Source organism: Neomonachus schauinslandi, chromosome 1 (genome assembly GCF_002201575.2).
Source record: "Neomonachus schauinslandi chromosome 1, ASM220157v2, whole genome shotgun sequence".
In the NCBI taxonomy this organism is placed as follows: Eukaryota; Metazoa; Chordata; class Mammalia; order Carnivora; family Phocidae; genus Neomonachus; species Neomonachus schauinslandi.
In genome coordinates this window covers 197929622-197947093 of record NC_058403.1, presented here as the reverse complement: position 1 = coordinate 197947093, position 17472 = coordinate 197929622, and the positions used below count along the sequence as shown (strand labels likewise).

The 17472-nt window shown below is 53.8% G+C and overlaps 1 protein-coding gene across 1 annotated transcript in view; it reads right to left on the bottom strand.

Annotated features, from left to right (window-relative positions):
• Positions 1–17472, bottom strand: part of MAP4 (microtubule associated protein 4) — a 129486-nt gene that overhangs the window by 1749 nt on the left and 110265 nt on the right. Inside the window, 9 exon segments of the mRNA XM_044921729.1 lie at positions 585–735; positions 737–775; positions 2585–2697; positions 4313–4394; positions 10707–10799; positions 12752–12865; positions 14272–14564; positions 14688–14747; positions 15343–15526. Of these exon segments, the coding sequence (XP_044777664.1) occupies positions 585–735; positions 737–775; positions 2585–2697; positions 4313–4394; positions 10707–10799; positions 12752–12865; positions 14272–14564; positions 14688–14747; positions 15343–15526 (1129 nt within the window).

The following is a 17472-nucleotide window of genomic DNA, read 5'->3' as shown; positions in this document are numbered from 1 at the left end:
ACCCCATTCACCTCCCAACCTCGTCTGCGGAGCGGTGCGCAATGATGCAACAGGAACAAAGCAAGGAGTGGGGGTCGGGTGGGGGCCAGGGCAGGGAGTAGAGGAGGTTTGGGGGCGGGTCTGCTGCTGCCCTGGGCAAGCAAGGCAGGGGGAACAGGGTGGGGCCTGCAGGACTTGGGGCCTGGGGCCCAGCACCCAAGCCGTGTGGGGTCTAGATTGCAGCCCGGGAGAGGGAGCCAAGGGCCCGGGTGCCTGAGCTGGGGCCGCCAGGGAAGTGGGGGGGGCGGGAGACAATGTCAGCCCCGTGGTCGGTGCGGGCCCTGGCATTTGCCCGGAACGTCAGCCTGTAGGTCTCAATCTGCAGTGACACGGGAGGAGGGAAGGGAGGGGGTAACGAGGGACACAAGAGGGGGAACACAGGGGACGGAAGACGAGACCAGAATGTCATCATTAGATGCCTGGAAAATAAAAGGTTGCTTGGTTAAACTTTAGGCCACACTCTAGTCAAAAAAAGAAAAGGAGTTTCAATTAACAGCCAGTGGCAGGGCCCCCGGCCGGCCCTCAGGCCAAGCCCAGCCACTTACTTGTCTCCTGGATCTGGCTGTCCAAGGTCTGGGCCTCCCTTTGGTCACCACCCCCTGCCAGGGTGGTGTTGCCACTGAGGCCACTGGCTGAAGTGGGGGCGCCAGCTTCGGGCGCTGCCTCAGGGATGGCCGGCTCCTCCCCAGCGGGGGGGGCCCGGACACGGAGGGGCCTCGCTGCCACCGCCCTCAGTCTACAATGAAACAGTGGGGGAGACAGTGCAGGGTCAGTCGGGGAGGAGGTGGGATGGGTGATGGTGGTGGGTTTTACACATAGCCCCCTGCCCCCCACTGACTACCGTACGGTCGTCCGAAGAATCTAGGCCAGGTACTCCCCTCCGCACCCCTGCCCGGAGGCGACTGCTGGCCCAGGAGCCGGCGAGTGCAGCCCTAGGCCCAGCGTGCGGCCGAGCTGGACCACACTCTGGGAGACTCCTCTGGGAAGGGCAAGGCTGCCGCAAGTCTTTTTGAGGGGAGAGGAGAGATGTGCTGGCTTCTCAGCAAGGCTGGCACCAGGCAGCTAGCCGTGACGGCGGGTCGCCAGCAGAAACCCTGGGCACGACCGCTAGAGCGTGGCTCTGGGAGCGGCTGGGAGGCAGGGGTGCTGCAGGCCAGCTAGGGAGCTCTGGGAGCCCGAAGTCACTTCGGAGGGGTGCAGCCCGCCACCTCCGACCCAGCGAATCCCAGACTGCTCCCGCCACAGAGGGGGCAGCCCTGCCTGCTCATCTAGCCACCTCCAGACACTGAGGCCTCTTCTGCGCTGGGCGCCCTCCTGGAGCCTGGGGACCACAGGGAAGGGGTGTCCAAAGTGTGACCCAGGGAAACTTTGGGGGCCTGCAGGGCTTCCCAGGAGGCGGATGGGGTGGGCAGTGAGCACCGGTGCGAGTAAAGCAGAAGAGGGAAGGCCGGGGCAGGGGGAGCTGGAACCCCTGGGCCCCAGAATGCCCAAAAGGTGACAACGGTGACTCCACAGTGATTTCTAATCAGATTAGTGAAGGAGACAGGCCTCTGTATTAGAAAAACAATTCCAGAAATAATAAAGGGAGATGATGTGAATAAAGAAAAGAACGCAAGACTTGGGAGTCAGAAGGTCCAGGTGTAAACCCTGGTCGGGTACTTGCCACGTGGCCTCGGACAAGTGATGACACCCGAGCTAATGCCCCACGAGGGCTGACTAGGGAGTGGCTCCTCATAAGGTACAGAGGCATGACTGAGAGCCTGTGACAGAGCCAGGCCCCCAAATATTCACGGAAGCCAGTCAGGCCTTGAATGGGAGCACCGACGGAAGCTGGGACAGAGGCTGGGCCGGGCCGGGCAGATGGAAGGCCCACTGCAGCTGCTCTCTGCCCTCTCCCGTGCTCACCTTGCCCCGAGCCCCGGCACCTATCCTCATGCTTGGAAGCCTGCAGGATGCTGCCCCCACGGGTCCCCCCGCCCCCCAACATGGAACAGAGGATAACAGCATCCTGGCACTTTACAAAGAGTCTCACGGTGCTGTGGAAGGAGGGAGGGAGGGAAGGCACGAGGGAGGGAGGGAAGGCAGGAGAGGCCCAGCCGGTCCTGAGCATGGGAAGCCCTGCCCACCTGAGCGCTCTCGCGGAGCCCCAGTCTGGGATGCGCCTGGCATGGAACACGACCCCACATGGCCCCTCGTGAGGTAGCTGGGGACAGCGGTGCCACGCAGACCACCCGCCTTGTGGGGGAGCCGCGCCCCAGCCCGCAGAGCTGAGATGGGCTCAGGAAGGCAGGCGGGCCGCGGCTCCCAGGAGAGGTTCTGTCTCCAGGTAGACAGGGCAGAGGCGGCTGGGCCGGGGCCTCTTTACCTCTCCTGCCTCACTCAGGACTGATGATGAACAAGGGGAAAACACACCGGTGTGGGGGAAACAGGACTCCTGACGATACTGAGGGGCGGTGACAGGCGCCCAGCTGCTGGGACCCAGACTCCGGCTGCACCACCCCACCCACCCCTCCCAAGCGGCGGCCCCTGCCGCCCCACTCGCTACCTTCACGGCCCCTCCTGCAGGCAGGTGGCCCACATTATCGAGGGATCCCACTTTCGCCTGGGCCTTCTCCTTGAAGTTCAGCTTCTGACTTTCAATTTTGACATCTCCTCCACCTGGAACCAACAAAACCACCGGTCACACGGGCAAAGCCAGGAGGCTGGAGCAGAGATCCTAGCTTGGCCAAGGACTCGCTACGTGCCCAGTACAGACACCAACGTGACCTCCTCCCAGCGGCTCTGGGGACAGTGGACAAAAGGACAGTGAACATGCTCGTCACACAGGGCTCATCTCAAAGTGGGGCTGACAACCTGCACCTGGCCGGCAGGAACGCCTCCGCAGAGCGAAGTCCCCCTCACCTCCACCGCACAGCCTCCAGCCAAGCCTCTACAGGTGCCTCGAGGGGTCTGCTTCAGGTTCCCTTGGCAAAGTTAACAGCTCCCTCTCACTGGCTGGGGGCACGGGGCGCCCCAGCTTCCTTTCGGTCTACGAACGCCCTGTCAGGGTCGGGACTCTGGTTTCACATCTGCTGGGGCTGATGCTGGGAGCGTGCCTTGCCCAAAGTCACCATTGAGCTGGCGACGGACAGAGACAGGATGGGAGTGTGGTCTGTCTGAGCTGCTGAACTGACCCACACTGCATGACAAGAAGTAAAGTGGCAAGTGGCTTCTTTGAAGAGGGGGAGAGGTGGGAGTCGTCTGGGCACTGAGTTGAGAGGGGATAGGCCTGGCCTGGCCCCGGGGCCCAATGCCCTTGCGCGGCTGGGACACTAGGGTGAGGTTCAGAGCTCACGGCCACGGTGTGGCCACAGGATCCCGGCGGCTCGGCCCCCTCCAGTTCCCGCAGCCTGGCTTCTTCCCTCACGCAGCCGTCTCCTCGGCTCCCGTCCCAAAGCAGAGCACGCAGCTTCTTGCCAAGTTTGCCAGCTCGCCGACCCACTGAAGCCCCCCGCAAAAAAACCGGGCCTCCAGTCAGTCAGCGGCACTCGGGAGGGAGGTATTGCACAAGAGTGGGTTTAACAGATAAAAGGGAGAAAATGCCAGGGAGTTAAGGGCCAAACTGTTTTGATCCTTTTAAAGATTTTTTTTTTTTTATTTGAGAGAGAGAATGAGAGAGAGAGAGCACATGAGAGGGGGGAGGGTCAGAGGGAGAAGCAGACTCCCTGTTGAGCAGGGAGCCCGATGCGGGACTCGATCCCGGGACTCCAGGATCATGACCTGAGCCGAAGGCAGTCGCTTAACCAACTGAGCCACCCAGGCGCCCCTGTTTTGATCCTTTTAAACAGAACACATTCTAAAATGGACGATGACACTTTCTGCCAAGGGGGAACTGGCCCCGGTGCCTGCCTCTGAGAAGCCAGGCGAAACGCACCCCTGCCGCAGCAGAGACACCCCCAGCCGCAGCCCGACTCTGTGACCCGCCAGTGGCCGCTGAGGTTCCAGTGCCTCGGAACGGGCCCTGCTCCCAGTGCAACAGCTCCCTCCGCATCAGCTCCTGGCAGGTGCTCGAGACAGCAGTGCCCTTCACGACCTGTTCCTCCTCAGAGGCACTAAGATCCACCCCCCCCCCCACAGGCACTGAACCGGGGGGTTTCCCACCCCTCCCCCCTGGGGGGGGGGGGGGGGCGGCTCCAGGAATCTTTATGGAATGACAGAAGCATTGGGGTGAAACCCAGCGGCCTTGGCAGGACCACACGCCCCAGGCATGCTGGGCTCAGGGGGACACACTCACCAGGTTTGTGCTTGATGTTGGCCTTGGACCCACACTTGGAGGAGACCTTAGAGATGTCCACCTTCTTATTCTGAATCTGAACCTGAGAAACAAACCACAAAAATATCATTGCCTCAGAGAGAGGGTGTACTTCAGGGCCCGCAGCTTCTGAGCCCCCCCGCAGGCAGACCAAACCGGTGTTCCCACACACACCAGGCCTTTCCCTCCCCGCTGTATCTGTGCATCTGCCAGGCAGCTCTTCTCCCATTTTGCTGGATCCAAATCTCCTAAGATGTCATTTTGTTCCACCCGAAATCTTACCCATTAACTCCTTGCTCAGAGATAATCTGGAATAATGTTTTCATGTTCTCCTTCCAGTTCTTTTCAGTGCATTTTTCCCTCCTGGCTGGCCACATAGGTATCTATCTGTCTACAATATGTACTCCTGCTTAATTCATGTTACAAGCATCTTCCCACAGAAGTTGAGAAATGTAAAGAGGGGGCCACATAATAATCCATCCTATAAGATCTTATATAAACCCAATATCATGCCTGATATTGAACATTTGGTTTTTTTCTCATTTTTCACCATGAAAACCATGGCAGCAATGGGGGTGCCTGGGTGGCGCAGTCGGTTGGTTGGGCATCTGACTCTTGTTTCAGCTTGGGTCGCGATCTCAGGGATGTGGGATCGAGCCCCATGTCGGGCTCTACGCTCAGTGTGGAGTCTGCTTAGGACTCTCTTTCTCTCCCTCTGCCCCTCGCCCCCACTCACTCTCTCTCCAAAATAAACCTTTTTTTTTTTTTTTTTTTTAAGATTTTCTTTATCTGACAGAGAGAGATACAGTGAGAGAGGGAACACAACCAAGGGCAGAGGCAGAGGGAGAAGCAGTCTCCCCGCTGAGCAGGGAGCCTGATGTGGGGCTCAATCCCAGGACCCTGGGATCATGACCAGAGCCAAAGGCAGATGCTTAATGACTGAGCCACCCAGGAGCCCCTCTCCAAAATAAATCTTAAAAAAAAAAAAAAAGAAAAGAAAAAAGAAAAACAAACAAAAAAACAATGGCAGCAATAAATATCTTTGTGAATAGAAGTCATGGCAATTTTGATGACCCCTTAAGCAAGATGCCCAGAACTTTAGTTACCTGGTGAAAGGTTCAGACTGTATGTATCAAGGTTCTTAAGCCATGCGGCCTAACTGCTTTCTAGAAATGTGACAATGGACACCCACCACTGAGCTTAAGTGTTTGTCTCACCATATCCTCCCAGCACTGGACATTCCCATTAAAAACAATAACAACGCTTTTCCAGTAAGCAGCCTGAGGTGATCTCTGAAAATGGTTCGCTATTCACTTGACCCAGAAAACCCTACAAAACCAGGCAAATCCAGAGGTTCAAACCTTCACGTTCACTTTAAGAACACATATGAAATGGCCCAGGTCATCAAGAGGAAGCATATCTGAAAAACCACCAAGTATCTGAAAGATGTCACTTTGCAGAAGCAACATGACCCACGCTGTCACCACGATGCAGTGTTAGAGGTGGGACGCGTGGCCAGGCCAAATGGCAGGGCTGGACACAGGATGGGTGTCCCCAAGAGAGTGCTGTATTTTTACTGCACATGCTTAAAAAACGCAGAGAGTCAGGGCGCCTGGGTGGCTCAGTCGTTAAGCGTCTGCTTCTCCCTCCCCCACTCCCCCTGCTTGTGTTCCCTCTCTCGCTGTGTCTCTGTCAAATAAAGAAATAAAATCTTTAAAAAAAAAAAAAAATGCAGAGAGTCATGCTGAACTGAAGGGGTTAGATGCAGATTCTCTGGTCATGGAGCACATCCAGGAGAACAAAGCCGCCAAGATGTGGCGTGGAGCTTACAGGGCTCGTGGACGGATCAGCCCACACATGCGCTTTCCCTGCCACACTGAGATGCTCCTGACGGAAAAGAGCAGATTGTTCCTAAACCAGAAGTGGAGGTTGCACAGGAGAAAAACGATATCCCAGAAGAAACTGAAGAAACAAAAACTTACGGCCCTGGAGTAAATTCTGCATAGAACACATGCAAATAAAAGTTAAAACAAAAAACCACCACCACCACCAAAACTTTGCTAATTTATATGTGAAAACTGCTCAGTTTTGGTTGCTCTGCTCATTATTAAGGGTACTAATAACCATGTGCACGATATACCCCCTCCCTCTCCCAAAGAGCCGGGCCCAGCACGGTCGTGTATGTGCACAGAGCCCAAGCCAGCAGCCCGGGACCCGACATCTGCAGTGATGAGGCGCAACCTCCAGGCTCCACGAGGCCTTTGGCTAATCTGACATTCTGTCCACAGCTGTTGAGTCATCAAAAGGACGAAGAGCCTTTTATCTGACATGAATCCCGTTGGGGTGAACATCTTGCTACTGGGACTGAGGGCATGTGTTTCACTTAGGAAAGATGGTCATCTACAGCTGGACACTGGGTTCTGGGATGAAGATTCCAGGGTCCCTGTAAGTGACCCAGCTGCTCCCCGGTTCTGTGGAAAAGCCCAGCTTTCCATCCCAGTCAAGTCCTCCAGGCAGGGGCCCCAGGAGCCCTGCCAGCAGGTGCCACACCCTCTGGTGGGGTTTCTTCGCCATGCCATTCAATGACTACCTTCTAGGACCCTGTCTCCCTTTCTTCAGTGTCAGGAAATACAGTTTCCATTGTACTCCAAGAGAACACATGTGATGCCTACTGCATTTTCATGTGCCCACCCACCGAGTAACTTCCCCTAATCCTCAGCTTGCTTCGGCCATCCTCACTCTCTGCTCATACTGCTCCCTAGCCTGGCAAACCCAATGCATTCTCCTCCCCATCCTTCAAAGCCCAGCTCAAGGGCCACCTTCTTCAAAGCCTTCCCAGGCCCGAGCTTCACTCCACCTTTTCACATCATCTCTTGAAGGGACATCAGCATCAACAGGACACTAAGTGCTTCACGTATTCAGTCATCATTTACAAAGGACCTATCACCCTCAAAACAACAGCCTCCGCTTTGTGTTATTTCCAACAAGGCTGCAATTCTCCTAAACGAGAACACAGGGAAGTACTTTTCCCAGCCAAATGTCTGGCAGCCGCTGAAACCCAAACAAATGTGTCCTGCTGCACGGGTGGCAAGCTCATCTCGTGCCCTCCCCAAGACACCCGTGAGCAGTCACGGAGCTTACTCGCTGAGGTTTGGGGCCCACGCATTGCTTGAGCCAGTGTTCTGTAACTGAAGCCACCACTTGGTGACTTCTTGCCTGGTCCTCAAGTAAAGAACAGCTGACTAGGGGAAATTCTGCTTTACAGACATGCTCCAGCCAATAAACGAAGAAGGAATGGCAGAATGAGAGTCTCTCCACAGTGCACCCCTACTGAACACATGGGTCTAGGTACTGGCCATCAGATGGAGTGCCTCCTGACGGAAACACCACCACTACCTATGAAAGGCTTGCAGAAATTTGGGTTGGGCGGGGGGCGGGCGGGGATCAATCCTGAATCAATTTAAAGACTATCAAGGGACGATGGAATATGCTAAATGAAACCACGGGGGTGTAATCAGCAGCAGAATTCAGATTCTAGGACAAGCTACTTGGTTTACGCATGAAAAATACCGCTACAAGCAACCATGTCAGGACCACTCTCACTCTTGAGAGTTTTTTCTGTATCTTCACTTAATAAACTTCTATAGCTTTACTCACCAAAAAAAAAAAAGAAAAAAAGAAAAAAAGAAAAATACTGCTACAAAAAAATTGAAGGGAGCCTGTAGAGTAAAAGAAACCTAAGATTATAAAAGACAAGAGACACATCAACAAATCACAATTTATGGACCTTACTTGCATCCTGATTCAAATAAGCAAACCTGTTTAACATGTCCGTGGGAGTTTTACACACATACACATACATACACATACACACACGTACACTGAAGAGTTCTTATCTTTTAAAGTTATAAATGGATTTTCTGCAGATGAATGACATATCTAGGACTGGCTTCAAAACAGTCAGGGTGGCATACATAGATAAGACTGGACACGAGGAGGGGCACCTGGCTGGCTTGGCGGAGCGTGCGACTCTTGATCTCAGGGTCATAAATTTGAGCCCCCCGTTGGGTGTAGAGATCACTTAAAAAAAAAAAAGACTGGCCACAAGGATAATAAATAAAAGGTATATCCAGTTCATGGTAGTATTTTTTTTTCTATTTTTGTATGTATTTGAAAATTTTCTATAATTGCAAGTTTTAAAAAACGTAACCGTGTCCCCCTCACTTAACGAGGCCCACTATCTGAGATGTGGCTCTGCCTCCTGAGGCTGGCATGGAGAGAAGCCACAGTCCCTTCCAGACTATCCTCCCCGTCCTGTCCCCCCCCTCCCCGTCCTGTCCCCCCCTAGGCCACTCGCCGCCACTCGATGCTTAAGGGAGCCACGTGCCGCTTCCCTGGCCTAGGACACGTGTTTCTCAGATGTCCTCTCCCCAGCGAAGCCCCACGGCCCTCTCGCTGCACCACCAGCCCCACATCCCCTGCACCTCGCTCTAGCTGTTCACACCGTCTGCCCCGCCGTCCCCCGGTCCGGTGACACCCCGCAGCCTGCCGCGGGGAGGGGTAGAGGCTGCTGAGATGACACAGCCGCCGGGTCTAAGAACCCATCAACCCATCACACATGTCTCCCCTCACGAGGGTGAAATGGCAGAAAAACGGTCTCACACACACACAAAACCGGGGGGAAATCTGCTCTGTTCCCTGCCCTCGCGTGCCCCTGGCTCCCAACAAGGGGACGCGTGTATGTGCGCCTGGGCGCTCTGCGGTACTGACGGGGGCCCTGCTCCGGGCCTCCCCTCTGGGTGCCAGACTCTGAGTCTCTAACCAGGAGGGGACGGTGTTTGTGGGTCACGTGTGACACTGTTCTACCCGCACGGCGGGCCCGCTCTTTCTTCACGGGGGCGCCGAGGGAAGGAAGCACAGCGCCTCCAGCCAGGCCGCTTACCCTCCCCTTCCTGCAGGCAAGCGCTGCTCCCAGGCGGTTTCCGAACGCCCTGCCGTCGAAGGAAGTCTCCCTCCCACACTAAAATGCTTATGCGGCGCCTGGGGCTCAGTCGCGTCAGTGGCCAACTCTGACTCTGGCTCAGGTCATGAGATTGAGTCTGCTCGTCCCTCTCCCTCCTGCTCTGTCATTGTGTGGCCCCCCCACCCCGCCCTGGCTCATGCACTCTCTCTCTCCCAAATAAATAAAATCTTTTATTAAAAAAAGTGCTTTTAAAAAAACCTTGAAGCTGTGTGTAAGCAGTGTGGGAGAGCACAGTAGGTGATAAATGATGCCTATCTTCCGAGCTTGTGCATACACCGCACACCACACCAAGTGCATTTCTGTGTCACACACACACTGACCAATTCCTTCAGAGTCTCCTGCTCACCTCCTGTTTTCAGCTAGCCCAAAAGCCTGAAAGGAAAAGCTAAAGCCGGTGCCTCCCTGGGGCCCTCAAGCTGGATCTTCATCACCTTAACCAGATACTGTCTTTAAGCGCTTCACCCACTTCAGCAGATCCCACACCAGGCTGGCTCTTGTCAGGCCAGTGACCAAGCCAGCCAGGTGCATTCCACCGCGTGTCAAGGATGCAGTTCCTGCCCAGGCCAGGAGAGCCATTGGCGGGGAAGTAACTGGAAGGAGCTTCGGTAAGGGGGCTTGTGTGGGGCAACAAAGGGATGCCCTGAGGCGGATTCCTCACAACAGAACTGCTGGGCAGGGAGAGTGCTGGTCAGTCACAGGCAGGATGGCATGGCCACTGAAGGGGCAGGAGGGACAGAGCTTGAAAATGAACGGGGTGAGCAGAGCAGGACTCAGCCCAGTTCAGGACAGTAAGGAGAAGGAATGGAGTGATCAGGCTGATGGAGCAGGATGGGCTCCCTCGCTCAGTTTGGGGGCGGTGGGGGAGAAGCGGGTGCGGAGCAGTGAAGGCGGAGGCCGCACATGGCAGCTCCATAACAAGGTCACAGGGACACGTGGAGGGCGAACAGAGTGTTCTTAATGCTAGACCAGGGCCTCCCTGTTAGCCAGAGTCACCTGTGTCCCCAGCAGACCTTAGGGCTGGCACAGAAGGGCAGCATGATAAAGGGATGTCTGGATGGAAGAAGGAAGAGGACAAAGAGAAAAGGAGCTGCTGAGGGAATAAGAGGAGGGAGGACTCAGAAAGGTGAAAGTGGGGGAAAGAGAGGTGAGATGCCGAGTGGGTGTCACCGGGTTGTAATATTTGGGGGTTTCCCAGGACCAGCCAGCCTAAATATACCGGGGCATTGAGGCCTCCCCTCACTTCGCTAGCCTGCGTCTGGAAGGAAGCCCCGGGCCAGGCTGCCATGGCCCTCTCCCCAGTGTGCCCCACGGGGGCTGTGCTGCAGACGCTAGCTGTCCGGAGCCCATACTTACATTACCACCTCCAGGGACATGCTTAATATTGTCCTTGGAACCACACTTGGACTGAATATGGCTGTAGCTCACTTTTTTGGAGACTATCTGGACCTGGAGTGTTAGAGAACAGAAAAAAAAAAACAACATAAAGGGAGAGGGCTGGTTAGAACCGACAAAGGGCAGGCAGCGCGTCCACATGTGACCACAGTGACAACAGAGTGTTGTTCCAACTCCGCCCCCACCTGCAGCCGAACAGCTGTGGAGAAGCACAGGGGAAGGAATCTGAGGGAAGCAGGAAAGGGAGTGAAGGACAAAGACAAACAACACAAGGACAGAAGCAGAGGCTGCAGAAGGGCTAATGGTCCTCCTCACTGCTCCTTGGGGCTGGGCCGTGGTTCACGAGGCCCAGCCAGCAGCAGGGCCCGGATGCCCACCCAGGCACAGCCCCACTCCTGCTCCCGCCTGCTCTTCCCCGACAGCCGGGAGTGTCTGGGGAAGCCTCTCTGCAAGGGTCCTGCTCATCTGGACTGGTCCTCACCGAACCTTGGCCCTTCCCTTATATCTGGGAAGGAAAGGCAGCTCCGAGAAGCACTGGGCAGCTGGCTCACAGGGCACAGATCTGATACAGGAAGGAAGGGACATCAGAGCTCAATCATGAATGCAAATGGACCAGAGGCCGCTGGGCCTGCCATGCAGAATCCGGACGCCAGGGGGAGCGCAAGCCACATTCTCGGCAGCTCCACACTCCACAAGCAGTCCGGTAGTCTCGGGCTCAAGAAAGTACACTGAGCTTCTGGTCTAGACTTTTCTTCAACTCGAGGGTAAAACACTTCCCTCAAACCTCCAGATGCCTAATCCTGTGCCCTGTGAGTTTCCGGGCGCAAAGAGAAGCGGCTCCAAGCAGGGCTGCAGTGATGCGTAATGGGGCGGGGGGGGGGGGGGGGGGACGGGGACGGACGACAGGACACAGCACACTGTAGTGCTTATGAATGGCTCCCCCTGGAATGCAGCCACACAAAGGCCCAGGCTCTAAGGGCTGGAACAAAGAACTCTCTTTGAGTCTTCTGAAAAAGAAACAGTTGCCAGCTTCCTTCCTTCGCTTCAGAGCCCTTCACAAATGAAACAGGCTCCAAGCTGAAGAGTTTTCCACAGAGCAGAGAAATCCACCCCGAGAAATTCCAACCCAAATACCTCACCGTTTTGTGCCTTCTTTACAATGTCAGTGATGAATAACTGGTTGGCAAACCGTTTCCTAATGAAACCCTGCTCTGAACCAGAGACCCACAGGACCTCTAGGAGTCACCTGGAAGCCTCACCGACTGTACGAATTCCTTGGGCTGAGACTCCCCGTCCTGGTCCCTGAGAGCTGGAGGTTAGGCTCCTCTGGCAGCCCCTGGCTGGAGAGACCACCTACCTGCCACAGCTAAGGGAAGAAGGTTCCCACAGCAAGCGGGAGGGGCCTGTTTCCAGGATGTGGAGGCAAGAGGAAAGAACCTAGAGTTTCCTCTTACCTGTGCAATCCCTAAGCTGAGTGGGTTTCCAGAGGGAATGGAGCATGTGAACTTTCAGTGAGAAGGGGACATGGGGAACCAGGGCAAACAAAGCTATCTCTGTAGCCAGCATGTTGTGAAAGGGGCCTTCTTAAACTGAAAGGTCAGTTTAAAGCACCAGGGGTCCAGGGTTCCAGGTGCTGGCAAGTAACCAATGCCACGTGTCTCACTGAGGCAGGACCTGGGTGCTCAGTGTGTGTGTTCTGCGTACAAAACGGCTGGGGTTTCACATCAAGGTTAGTGTGAAGAAAGTGGCTGAAGGTTTTTGGATCCATGTTATCCGGTTGAATAAGTATTTCCCAAAGGTTAATGGGCTCCCAACTCTGTTAACTGTCAGGGTTAATACAAAAATTTTTCTGATGGCTGAGTCATCAAACAAAGAGGAGGGAATGCGGGGGCAAAGTAGAAACTAAGGACAGGAAAAAAGTGCAATAGAAGGGAAAGTGACTCAGGCTGGAAGAAACAGTTTATCATCTTTCACCTTCAAGAGGTAAAAGTCTAAATAAAACTCACTTTCCCAGCAGGTGGTTTCTGCGCACTCGCAATGGGACCGGCTGTTTTAGTGACTGCGTTAGGTTCAGGCTTTCGAGCCGGAGCAGATGCCTCTGTTTTTTTCTCTACTTTGGCCTGGATGGAGATAAAGGGAGGGCACATTTCAAACCAAGAGGGTAAGAGCCCAAATGCCAAGAAGGGAAGAAAGCTGTCAGGGACTCAAAATCAGGCCAGGCCACCGGCAGAAGCAGGTCACCCGTGCTCCTAGGAAAAAACCCCACCATTTTCCAGGGTAGACCAGCCAGGGGGAGAAGCTGCAGAACAAAGTCTTGAGACCCTAGGAAGAGATCAAGATAGCACTCACAGAGAAAGGCGGGAAGGAGGGCTAAGTTAGTGATTCTCTTGGGAGTGTGTGTTTGCCAATCATCATGCCCTCCCATTCAAATGTCCTCACCCCAAGCAAGCTGCCCTAGTCAACAGGGAGCCACTACTGATGATGGGAAGTCTCATACCACTCAGGTATGTTGGAGCAAAAAATAATTTGATTATCAGGCCAAGTCACTCAACGTCCCCCCAGGACCACCTGCAACTTTTGCCCAAGGAAAGCATAAGAAGAGCCCAGGAAGGGGGAGATGGGTCATGCATTGGGTACGCCAGAGCCACAGCCTCTTAGCAAAAGCAACTCTCAGGCTCTTTTTCCAGACTAATCTCAGTTTGCCATCAATGTCTCCCAAAAGTACCAGGATTCTGCCTCATTTTGGGCCCTGTTCAATTTTTTAAGGGCTCTGGGTTGAAGCAAATTAAGCTATCCTACCCTGAGTGGGAGGGAGGGGTGGTGGTTTAATGCTGGAGAATCACATAGGAAATGAGAAGGTTCCTGCTCCAAGGACTTCAACTGGGGCTTTCGCCACCATCTTTTCATACTCCAAAGTCCCACTGCTGCTAACAGCTGACAAGTAATTCTGGGGTGGATGCAACCAGAAAAGCCTTAAGAGTAAAGCTCCGGGGCCTGCCCTGCCGCCCTCCACCACGACTCCCCCGGCCGCCCTTCCGATTAGGAAAGCAGGAGGTCTGCAGCAGTGAGTCCTCCCGGCCACCAGAGGACGCCCTACCTCTTTCACGCTGAAGGCACCCCCCCCCCCCCATACCAAAGCTTCTACCTCCTACACGTCCTGCTGCTCAGACAGCGCAAAGGTAAGGAGCACGTCCAGTCTCTCACCTTCACACGGTCTCACAGTCCACCTCTGTTCGTCTTGTTAAGGAGAAGAACTCTGTTGCCTCCAAACAAAAATGTAAGCCTAAACCCCGAAATACAGAACAAGACCTCCTCTGATGGGGACGGGAAGAGAGAGCCTGCTGCTGGGACCTGGAGCCCAGGCTGAAAGTCCCTGGCACTGAATCCAATGTCCCCACCACCCTTCGTCTTTGGTTGGCGCCTGGGGCTGATGTGAGGACACGCCTGGGGGACAGCGGGTGGGTGGGTGTGGAGGCGGAAGAAGCAAGGGCCGGCATGCCGAGGACCCCCAGCTCCCTGGACTCACCCGGCCTCCTCCAGGCTGATGCTTGATGTTTTCCGTGGAGCCAACCTTGGAGCGGACATTCTTCAGATCAGGGGCAGAAGCGTTGGTAGACAGGCGGCTCAGCCTTGGGGCAGAGGAGCTGGGCTTGGCCGAGGCGGGCTTCTTGTCTGAGGAAGGGGTCCCAGAGGGCCGGGGAGGGGTGGGTGTGGCCCTGGCTCGGCTGGGAGCCACCCCTGCCACGGGGGCGACCCCAGGGACAGTGGTGCTTTTCTTCACATTGCTGGTGGACGTGCTCTTGGAGCGACTCAAGTCAGCTGCAAAGGTAGGAGTGTGAGAGAGGACAAGGGTTCAGGGGGAGAGAGCAAAAGGGAGCCTTAGAGCCACAGAGAGGTAAGGGTTTATTTTAGGCTTCCAAGAAGCAAGGGACGGGGTGTTACCTGGTGCAGACTTTGTAGCTGTCTTCTTCATGTCCGCAGGTTTTCCCTCAGTCCTAATGGCTGCACAAACATACACGTTTTAACATTTAGTGTTTACAAACTAACCTAGTGAATGGCTCATCCCATCCTGAGATTCATTCATTAATTCAACAATTACTGAATGTCCCTTTTGGGCCATGCACTGTGCTAGTCGCTGGGAATAAATGAGGGGTAAATTAGACAGCCAGGGAAAGACTGTGCCCTTCTGGAGCATACACGGCCACCCACTCTATCTCATTCTTTTCTACAACCTTGCCAGTGCCTTCCGCATGGCCTCGGAAGTGGGTTAGCAGTCCATGCACCAGTGGGACTATCCTCTGTCATGTATGCCCATGACCACGATGTGCTGAGTGCTGCCAAGTTACTAAGAAAGGAACAGTAAACACTACCTGGGAATCCGTAAGAATCCCTTTCACTCAATTTTCTGAATATACGTACTTGCTAACCTCATATGGAGATCAAGGATCCACTTTTCACTGTACCCCATTAAGGACGAGGGCACAAACAGGGGTGCACGGCTTTCTGTGACGTTGGCTGGAGCTACAGCTAGGGCAAAGCCAAGGCCTCACCCTTCTCCCCACTGGTTCCCACGGGAGTGGAGGGTAACAGTACTCACCGGTGGGCCTCTTGGGCACAGGCGTGGGGGGGCTCCGACTGCCTGGCCCAGCTGAGGCAGGACTGGCAGTGGCCGGGGCTTTTGGAACAGTCTGGGAGCTCTTGGAGCCAGGCCGGGGGGCTGGAGCAGAGGCTGGCTTGGATGGTGAGGCCCGCTTCTCCAGAATCTTTGCCTCTGCAACAGGCTGGTGACAGGGAAATGGGAATAAGAGCTGCAGGTCAGCAGGCGCCCCGGGAAGTCAGCGGACACCAGAAAAACTGTGGATTTGGCACTCACTGACAGAACAGTTTATGCTGTTCTAAGATCTAAGTCCTTCAGACAGAGTGAGAAACGGGCCATGCAGGGCGCTGTGTCAGCTGGAGTCAGGGAACGGAGCCTAACTATCTCAATCCAGCCTGAACCAGTGAGAATGAACAAACCAGAAAAGTATACCACATCACAAACACAGTCTGTCTCAGGATCTAATGTATTTAAATACATTAAATACATCAGTATTTTAATTACTTGACCAAAGATAAGTAAATAAATAAACAACACAAAAAATGTAAAAATGATGTTCAAATTCAGTCACTCTTTTGGCGAAGATGCACACAGTGAATGCTGGTTAGGGCTGCAAACAGTGAGAACACTGGCCTCACCAGTCAGATGAGAATGTTAAGCTCTAACCCCAGGCAGGCCCCCAACTCAGTGTGTTCCTGGCAAATCACAGCGTCTCTCTGGGCTCTATTTCCTCAGTCGGATAAAGGAGTTCGGCACAGAGGACCCCGGGACCAGCTGTGATGCCATGTGGTGTTAGGGACTAGAAGAGGAGAAGTCTCTGAGAGCACAGGCATGTGGAGAGCGGGGCGGAGGGGGCAGGCCTGACCCCCACAGGGGATGAGGAGCACTGATGTCGCAGCTGTGACTGAGAGCCAAGGGGAAAAGTCCTGGCATCTGGGTCACTCTAGCTCCTCTTCCAGGGAGGCTGGGCATGGCGTCACTAGTAAGGAAGGGAAGGAATCATGTAGCCTGGTTTCTATGGGAACAGAAGTACCAAGTTACTCTAGACAATAAGCCAAATCATAGACACAGTGTATCCAGCCCTTTTACTCCACGACAAATGGCCACACAATGTCGTATGTTGGTGGAGACAAGCAGGATACAGCTTAAATGGAAAATCAGCTAAGGAGGTGCTCAGAAATTAAGGGCTGGCATCGAATTAAAGTCTAACCCTGAAAGCGCAGGGTAATGGCCGTTTCTACAAATGAAGTCCCTAAGTATAGCTGGAATTGGAGGAACTGGTTCAGCCACCAGCTCTGTTTGGAATAGATCGTAGGATTTTGTGCAGAGGGATCCCTCCTGTCGGCTCTAAGATCTGAGTATAAAACAGACACTCTCTGAGGCCTCCTTCAAATTCTCAATATTAGGACTATGATTCAGAATAATCTACTAGGGTCTTATTTTGCTAATAATAGTGATAAAATAAAAAAAGGTACTAAGGATAGAAGATTCTAAAAAATGTGACATCCTTGATTTAGAGGTCAGGCTCTTGGCTTCAGCAAGCGACAGAACCAGCCTGCTTTCATAACTGCAGTTACTCTGCTGTTTATCATTTTACATTTTCTTCTCTACCAGAATCCTGGATCTACTTTTTCTAAGTAAGTTTTTTTTTTTCTTTTGTTTGTTTTTTTTCTTTTGTTTTTTCTTTCTACCAAATAAGGATAAAAATAAATTTCATTAGACTTTAGTTTTTAATCAATCTCTCAAAATATTTTCATCTGTTTCTTATCTAAAAAACAAACAGCAGTAGTAACTGGAATGCAGATCACATTTTCAGGTCAGCTGTATCTCAGAATGCTGTCTAAAAGCTGCGTGGCAAAAGCCACGAAAGAACAGTGTTGACAGAGGCCCTGAGCATCAGTGGTGGAGTCAGCCCCAAGCTCACACACTGGCTCTGCTACCTACTTGCACTGGACCTTAGGAAGGTTATCTCACTGAGCTATGAAATGAGAATACTAATACCCACATCAGGGGTTGCTGACAGAGAGAATCAAAGGAATTAACTTATATAAAGGAACCAGTAGAGGACACTTCATGGTTGTTATTACTGCCAAGTGAAATTTCACTGGACCACCTCCCCCTGCCGTCTTC